Here is a 9,177-nt window from a genome sequence, read left to right as displayed (position 1 = left end):
AAGAGCCACAACATTATGTTAAATTTTTATTTTTAGCATATGGACAAGGAATGAAAATAAGCTTAGAAAAATGAAAACAGGTGACAAATTATGAAAATGGGGCAAAATTTCCTTTTTCTCCTTGTCATTTTAATGTCAATGTAATAAAATATTTTAAAAGTCTACGACAAAGTATTTTTTAGGTGTTTGGGTTTACTTACTAAATTAACAGCTTAGTACAATCTGTCGTAAACTAAGCTTTATGTAGTATTATTACTGATGGCCATAAAGTGATGGGAAACGGGTATGAAAAAGGAAGGAAGAGGAAGGCAGAGACAGTATGTCAGTTACTCTGATAAAAACCGGAAGAAAGAAAGAGATTACCTCTTCTAACTTGCTGAATTCTTTACACAGTTCTTCTCTTAGGCCAGAACAGTCTTCTTTATCTCGCCTTCGAAGAAAGCTTGTTAACAAAGGTGGTACCTAATAGAAAATAATTTCATAGGTTTTAAGGCTAATCACATCTGCCCCATTCCACATAGAAATACAGATTCAAGCTCACCAGCCACTCCTCAGAAACCCTATGTAGGGTCCACAGCATTTAACAACTTTGAAAATGACAGAATTGAGGTAAGGTATGAATTAACTTACTTAAAGTCCTAGGAGTAGGAAGTGGTGTGACTTGTAAGACCTGGACAGTGAACTATGAGTGATCAAAGCCCAGCCTTTACCCTCAAGGTGCTCTAGCCCTCAGGCGATACACAGTCAGGAAGGTGTCCTTCATAGCACCCGAGCCAAGTACCTCCTGAAGGATACAGCACTGGGCACTAGGCTGGTCCAGGTAAGCATCCTGAGCAGACGTCAAAGATGTCTTTGGGGTAAGAGGCAAAGTGAGAAAGGGGAAGAACATGAAAGCTTTCTGGAAGAAATGAGGGAGGTGGTGGCGAATTAGGGAAAAATGAAGTTTAGCACACCTGGGACAAAATATAGGGAGAAGGGAGGAGACATTTTGTAAAGGTAAACACAGGAACCGGATCATGAAAGGGCTTCAGGGCATGTCAAAGCTGACAGGAGCATCTTCCTGTCTTATTTTCCTCTTCCAAATCACTGAGCCATAAGTGACTACTTTGATTTCACTTAAAACAGATTTTAAAAATAGGAGCTGAAATATCTCAGACACACACCTTAGAAAACAACTCAAAGACCATCTTTTGGCAAGCTTTCTCATAGGGGTCATCAGGCATCAGCTTCTTCCCTGGATATGCTTCATCCAGGTACTCACAAGTGATGGCAGATTCGTAGACCAGCTGACCCTGACTGTTTTCCAAAACTGGTACCAGCCCATAGGGATTCTTTGAAAAGAACCACTCAGGCTTACTTTTCAGGTTGATGTTGATGACTTCGTGCCTGAAAGACACACAGAAGACGATGAAGAGAGAGACATTTTTGCATTTTTGAATAAATCCTCACTGGCCCTACCGTCCAGTTACTAGAGTCTGCTCAGCCTAATTCCTCCCCGCCAACCACCTTTACCACTCCCTGAATTTCTTCCCCTCTCACCCTCTGCCTGGCATCAAATCAACCTGCCAGCTCGACCTTGAAACCACATCTGGACTGTGTCTATCTCTCAGTTTCACTCTGATCACCTAGCCCAGAGCATCATCTCTCACCTGGACAGTCCCTCAACCAGGCTTGTTTCCCCTGTGACTTCCCTACAGTCCTTTCTTCACACGCAACCAGCAGACGCTTTGTTGTTGCTGTTGTTAAGTGCCTTCAAGTCAGTACTGACTCATAGCAACCCAGAATATGGTTTCTGAGGAGTAGCTGGTATGAACCACCAACCTTGTGGTTCAAAGCACTTTGGCAAAAGCAAACAGAATCAGGCCACTCTCCTACCTAAAACCTCTCGATTGCTTCTCACTGCAGTGAGGATAAAATACAAACTCCTTGCCCTCTCAAGATACATTTCATATGGCCCCCATTTACTTCTTTCCCATGGCGTTTCTGGTGGTCATTATGATCAGACGACAGTGGCCTTTTTTATTTTCCTTGAATTGGTTCAACGTTCTCACCTGTCACCTTCCTAGAATGTTGTGTTGCTAAGTGCCATTGAGTCGGTCCCGACTCATACACAGTGAACCTGTATGGAGTTTCCAAGGAGCAGCTCAAATGTGCGTTGTGGTTGAGTGCTTATCCTACTGTGCTACACCGGGACTCCTCCTGGAATGCAAGCTCCCAGGAAGCACAGATCTTGTTCATATTAATAAATAAGTAAGCATGTAAGTGAACAAAATGTAAGATGAAAAAGTTACATAATGACTGAAATATTTGTTGAATTAATGAATAAAGTGGAAATGCTTCAAGACTATTAATATTTGATATTCCATTTTTGGCTAAGAGCTATCTAATTTAAAACCCTATATGGCAACTAATGGAATTGTGCCCAGTATGACCTCTGGACTAAGAAGTTCTTGCTTTTTAGATAAATGTTAAGGGGTCCCGGAAATCTATCCACCAAGTAACTGTTCACTTGAAATCTCCCGGATTGGATATTTTAAATAACTGTTGGGTGGCGAAATCATTCAAAGTAAACCAAAAAGGAGGAAAACAGGTGACATTCAGACTGCATTCGAATTATAATTACTTCTATCTTGTGTTTTGCCCGAGATATTTCAGACAAATCAAGAGCAAGGGGAAAAAATTCCTATAATTATTAAAGCCAGATTTATATGATTGTCAAATCCGGATAATAGTTCAAAAGAACAGATTAGTTACTCAAAAAATAATATCAATTCGCCTTTCCTATTTCCACATTCAGAGCAGCAGCTGGAATAGCACTGAGTTTTGAGGTTTTACACATGTAATGGCATCTTTAAAACCATGGAAACGAACGGAAACGGCATGGAACCATGGAAACGGCATCTTTAAGCATGGAAACGAATGGCAGTTTGAGCATTACTGTGTGTGTGCGCACTAAAAGGTTCATGAGCTGACAACATGGGGCACACATATGTCAGCCATGACCAGGACGACAAGGTCATTTGCCAAGGAATGTCAGTATAATCTCTGAAATCGTATACTATGAAACCTTTGTGATAAAGAAGGCTCCTGGAACACATTCATGTTGGTACTAGGGTGGTGTAAACCAACAAGGCTAAACACCTGCTGCAACAAGTTAGAAGGTGCACCTCTGAAAGAAAAACATGTCTTCTCAAATAGCAGACTGGGACACCCCTAAAAATTAGGAACTACTTATATAAAACGATTTCCCCAAAAGTAAAACCCACAGACGGGGAACAATTTTGGACAATGTTATACCAGACAAGGGGCTACTATCTAAAATTTATAGAACACTTCAGCATATCACTAAGAAGACAATTCGATTTAAAAATGGGTCAAGTACATAAGCATATACTTTACCAATGAAGACATTCAGGCAGCCAACAAACATAAAGAAATGCTTACGACCATTAACTATTGTTGTTGTTGTTGTTAGGTGCCATCAAGTCGGTACCGACTCGTAGCGACCTTATGCACAGCAGAATGAAACACTGCCTGATCCTGGGTCAACCTCACTACTGTTGTCATGCTGCCACTTGGCATTAGAGAGATGCAAATCAAAACAACAATGATATATCATCTGACCCCAGCATTAATAGTAAAGTTCAAAAAAATAAGAAAACAAATGCTGGAGAGGATGTGAAGAGACTGGGCCCCTCCTACTCTGCTGGTAGGAATGTAAAATGGTACAACTGCTGTGGAATATGGTATGGCATTTTCTCAGAAGGTTAAAAATAGAAATACTGTATGATCCAGCAATCTCTCGATTTGGTATATATTTTCAAAAAATAAGTACTGTGACAAGAATACACATGTGCACACCCACGTTCATTGCAACATTGTTCACAATGGCAAAAAGATGGAGACAGCTTAGATGCCCATCAGTAGAAGCATGGTTGAACAAACTTCGGTACATACACACAATAGAGTATTGTACAATATTAAAGAATAATGATGAATCTACAAAACACAAAGAGGAACCTGTTAGACATTACGCTAAGTGAAATTAGTTAGTTACAAAGGGACCGATATCTTATGCGACCACTACTGTAAAAAGTCAAGAAAAGATTTTCAGGCTATAATACACATTTTATGATGGTTACAAGGGACGGGAGGGTAGGAAGAACCATTCACTGGGTACAGTATAGACACGCGCTAACTTGGATTATGGAGAAGGCAGTTGAAAAGGAAGGGGAAAAAGGAAGTTACTTTTTTCTTTTTTTCATGTACTGGAAGTGAAGCAATGTATGTTTATTTTCTCATTAGGACAAATCATTGGAAATTTTTCTGCAAGTAAAAAAAGGGAAAGGAAAGTTGGGGTCAGGGAGAAGAGAGAGAAAAAATAATTTGGAAATGGATAGTGGAGATGTTTGTGCAACATGTGGAGAGTGGTTGGTGTGACAGGATTGTACGTACAAAAATGGTTGAAAAGGCAAATGTTTTGTTGAATATATTACTATAATTTAAAAAAAGGGGAAAAAACATAAAAAGGGAAAAAATAAATGTAAAAAGATTAGAGAAAGGCATGTTTTCTTATGTTATAAAAATCTTGTGCTTCATCATTGAAAGTCTCCTGGGAATCAAGAGTAATATCTACTCATGAATATGTAGTAGCTATCTGCTCTTTGCCCTGTCTAGTAGCTATCCCCTGGCCATACTCTTTTGGTTAAAATCATTCCAATTTTCATTTCACATAACATGAAACTTTGTGCCCCTAAGGCCAGCTGTGTCCTGCCCCAGGACTTCCCAATTATATGAGTAAAATAAACGCCAACATTTCAATCCAGTTTGAATTAGGTTTCTTTTACTTGAAATGAAAAGTGTTCTGTACAGTAAATAGTGTTTTGGATACACTTACTAAATGATGACTATATGCTCATTAGCATCATAAATTTATCCAAATGAGATGCAAACCAATTTTTTTCTTTAGATTATATCTTACATTTCTTTTAGGGACTGCCTAACCATTCCCCTTAAAGACTAAAATTAGTTTACAAACCCTAAGCACATAACATCAAGATAAATGGAGAAAGGTTGAATTAAAGACTTAATTTTGCTCAGATCACCATCAACACTCATGAAAGCAGCTGTCAAGAAATCAAATGATGCTTTGCATTAGGTTGCCTAATTAAAAATTGAAAGACCTCTTTAAAGTGCTGAAGAGCAAAGATGTCAGTTTGAGGACTAAGAGGAGCCTGATCCAAGCCATGGTATTTTTAACAACCTCATATGCATGTGCTAGTTGGACAATAAATGAAGAATGTAGAAGAATTGATGCATTTGAATTATGGTTTTGGAGGAGAATATTAAAAGTACCATGGACTACCAAAACAACAAAGTTACTATTGCATATTTCCTATGGACAACCCACATCAATGGTACTAGTTTCAATACTGAGACTTTGCCAAGAGCTGACTCAACCACTAACGCAATATATACAAATGTCTCTATTAACTGGGTAGGCAAAGGTCTGGACAATGCCCTGGGTGAAATTACAGGTTAGTCGGAGGGAACCCTCTACTCAGAATCACAGCAAACAATATATAGGACCCACAGGACAGAATGAAGAGGCCACAGTGAGGAAGCAAGGGTCATGGCACAAGAATCAGGAAATTGCCATGGTCAAAGTGTCTGCCCGAGATTACCAGCCCAGTGAGGTAAGGCAAATCATTAGCTTTATTGAGCCTACGTTTTTATGATTTAAAAAATGTGGTTGGCTAACTGTTTGTCACGTGCCTGTCCCTGTATAAAGTTTTAGAGAATGGCTTGAGGGTTTGCACTGTTGACTTTTTGGATACCAGTCAGGTGCTTATCCTACAGTGCCACACCGGATGTCCTAGACTGATGAATTAGGAGCCCTGGTGGGAACTCATCCAAAAGGTCAGCCGTTTAAACCCACCAGTCATAGTTCAGGAGAAAGACATAGCAGTCTGCTTCCCCAAAGATTTACAGTCTGGGAAATTCTATGGTGTTCTATAGGAGTAGACTAAGGGAGAAGGGTTTTTTTAGACCCTAGACGTCTGTGGCATCTCCACTTCCCCACTTCCCACCCCCAGAAAGGGTCTATACCTTCCTTGTTGTTGTTAAGTGCCGTCGAGTCGTTTCCGACCCATAGCGACCCCGTACAGGGTTTCCGAGGTTGTAAATCTTTACGGGAGTAGAAAGTCTCATCTTTCTCCCGCGGAGCAGCTGGTAGTTTCGAACTGCTGACCTTGCGGTTCGCAGCCCCATTCGTAACCACTATGCTACCAGAGCTCCTATACAAACCCCAAAAGGTTAAGGATAGTAATACTTTGCAATAATAATCATAATTTAAAAGCTTCGAGGCCAATCAGGGATTCCCACCGCCGCCGCCAGCACAATTCCTCCCAGAGTACTCACTCGATTCCCTTGGCTTTCAGGACCAGGAGAGTCCTCTTCGCGAATGGACAGAACCTCATGCTGTAGACGCGGATCAGGCCCTCCGGGACCGGTTTCGGGGACTCGCTGCCTGCAGGAAGCAAGCGGAGGCTGTTAGGGCCCTGGAAAGCGGCCTACGCGCCCCCCCGCCGCCGCCCCCACCCCTCCGGGAGAGATAAGGCACGCGGCGGCTCCGCGCATTCCCCGCACATGGGACAAAACCCAGCGGCCTCGCTAGTGGAGGATCGCAGGCGGGGGTGAGTCCAAATCACGCCCCCACCGTGCGCGGGTAGATTTCACCTTTCGCCAGGCTTCGGGCTGACGACCCAGACATCGCGCTTCCACGGGGCAGTCTCCCTCCTGAGTTTGCCAGCAGAAGTCGTAGGTGGCCCCTCCTTCCGGCCGCGGTGCGTAGTGCGTGGCAGTGTGCTGGCCAAGGCTGGGTCCCCGGATCCCGCGCGCCCTCAAACCTTGTGGGCCACAGGGCGACGCGCGCAGACTCTGTCGCCCACGCTCTCTGAGAAGCAGTACGCTGTCACTGAAGCCTGGGAGAGCGAGTCGGAGAGCTCACCCTCCAGGATCCGACTTCCCCGTTTGTCTCCGCAGTATCTTAAAACACCGCTGGTTTTGCGGCTCTATTGAATGGTGTGGAGCAAGAAATGCGCCCACGTCCAGACGCACATAAAAAGCTCAGAAATCTTCAGATCCGTTTCTCTACCGCAATAAAGGTGGTCTCCAGCCCCTTCTCGCGGGTCTATGCCTGATCATGACACACACACCCCCAATACACACATCCTGCACCCCAGCCGGAAAGCGCGCCAGCTGCCCTCTCATATCATATGTGAATTCTGATAACCTGGCATTGTGAACAGTAGCGAAACTAGGGTTGGTGTTACTCAGTAAAGTAACTCGTAGACCTCCTCCCATACAGAATCCTTAGTAATGTTTATTATCAATTTTAATCATAGAATAATAAGTGCTAAATACAGATAATAGAGAGCTGATGGTGTGATGGGTTATACCCATTGGGCTGCTTCTGCAAGATCACCAGTTGCTCTGTGAGAGAAAGAGGAGACTTACTTCTCTGGTAAAGATCTGTTGCTGTTGTTAAGTGCCATCGAGTCGTTCTCCACTCATAGCGCCCCCGTAAGGAGCTCTGGTAGCGTAGTGGTTACGAATCGGGCTGTGAACCGCAAGGTCAGCAGTTCGAAATTACCAGCGGTTCCGCTGGAGAAAGATGAGGGTTTCTGCTCCCGTAAAGATTTACAGCCTCGGAAACCCTGTACAGGGTCGCTATGAGTCGGAACCGACCCCACGGCACTTAACAACAACAACAACATAGGGTTTCCGAAGAAGAGCAGCTGGTGAGTTTGACCCACCGACCTTGTAGTTCAAACCGACCTTGTGGTTGAGTGTTTGTTTATCCTACAGCGCCACACCAGGGCTCAGCCTTAGAAACCCTATACAGGGTGTCACTATGATTCGGAACCAGCTCCATGACAACAACAACATATAGTTTTAAATTGCTTAAATGTAATGTTTCCATGAACACTAATACCATAATAATAATTTTATAAAATTGTTATAAAATCGGCACTGAATTACATAATTGTTTATGTTATCAAATAACTGAGCAGCAGTCTTTTTTTTCTCCTTTTCCTTTAATTACTACTTCATTCTCAAACAAGTTATTAATATAGGTTCACAAATACTGGTATTGTAGCTAAAACACCTGAAAAAATGACAAACATCAGTGATTATGCAAACAACAGCTGCAACAAAAGCATGTGCTTACAACGTGTATTATAAGCAGTTGAAACCATTGAAGCCCCATTGTAATTGGGTAACAATGACAGCTTTGACCCACTGCATTAAAAGGAAAATAAACAAACCCAATGCCCTCAAGCCGATTCTGACTCCTAGCGGCCCTGTAAACTGCTCCACAGAGTTTTCAAGGCTTAAATCTTGACAGGAGCAGCCTGCCCCGTCTTTCCCCTGTGACTGGTGGGTTTGAACTGCTCACCTTTTCATCAGCAGCCCAAAGCTAATCCACTCCTCCACTAGGGCTCATTGGACTGCATTTGGTGTGGTTGTGCCCTCTAGTTCCCTGGTTGCTAAGGGTGTGTACTTCTCTACCAGAGCAGAAAGCCTCTTCTTTCTCCCCAGGAGTGGCTGATGGATTCCAACGATTTAGAGCCCAAGACATAATCCACCAGAGACTGCATTGTTGTTGTTAAGTGCCTCCGTGTGAGTCGATTCCGACTCACAGCGACCCTGTTTCTGAGGTTTGATATCTTCACGGAAGCAGAAAGCCTCATCTTTCTCACCAGGAGTGGCTGGCGAGCTCCAACCCCGGACCTTGTTGTTTGCAATACTATATTTAGCTTGTGGAACCACCACACTCCCCAGGGACAGCATTGCTGTCATTGTTAAATGCCGTCAGTCGATCCCCACCCATAGCGACCCTGTATAGGGTTTCCAAGGAGCAGCTGGATGACTTTGCAGTCTGACGCATTAGCCCACAGCACCACACCAGGACTCCAGGGACAGCATTAGATGATTTTAAAAAGTAAATTTTTATAAAGTTTTAGCCTTGTGGTTAGGCGTGCCGTGGTGGAGTCGGTTCCAACTCATAGCGACCCTGCACAGGGTTTCCGAGGTTGTAAATCTTTACAGGAACAGAAAGCCTCATCTTTCTCTTGTGGATCAACTGGTAGTTTCAAACTGCTGACCTTGAGG

The 9,177-nt window shown here is 43.1% G+C and overlaps 1 protein-coding gene across 2 annotated transcripts in view; it reads right to left on the bottom strand.

The window, feature by feature from the left end:
• GSTO1 (glutathione S-transferase omega 1) overlaps positions 1 to 6,772 on the bottom strand; it is a 13,393-nt gene extending 6,621 nt beyond the window's left edge. The window contains exons 1-4 of one of the 2 annotated variants that reach the window (XM_006831319.1): positions 6,739 to 6,772; positions 6,421 to 6,529; positions 1,164 to 1,386; positions 364 to 462 (exon numbers count right to left, since the gene is read on the bottom strand). In XM_006831319.1, coding sequence (XP_006831382.1) covers positions 364 to 462; positions 1,164 to 1,386; positions 6,421 to 6,529; positions 6,739 to 6,772 — 465 coding nt within the window. The remainder of the gene's footprint in view (positions 1 to 363; positions 463 to 1,163; positions 1,387 to 6,420; positions 6,530 to 6,738) is intronic. The other variant, XM_006831320.1, reaches the window with a different exon arrangement.
• Between the last annotated feature and the right edge of the window lie 2,405 nt (positions 6,773 to 9,177).

Source organism: Chrysochloris asiatica, unplaced genomic scaffold, assembly GCF_000296735.1.
Source record: "Chrysochloris asiatica unplaced genomic scaffold, ChrAsi1.0 scaffold00003, whole genome shotgun sequence".
In the NCBI taxonomy this organism is placed as follows: Eukaryota; Metazoa; Chordata; class Mammalia; order Afrosoricida; family Chrysochloridae; genus Chrysochloris; species Chrysochloris asiatica.
Note: the sequence above shows the minus strand (reverse complement) of the source record. Positions and strands in the feature narration are given on the sequence as shown.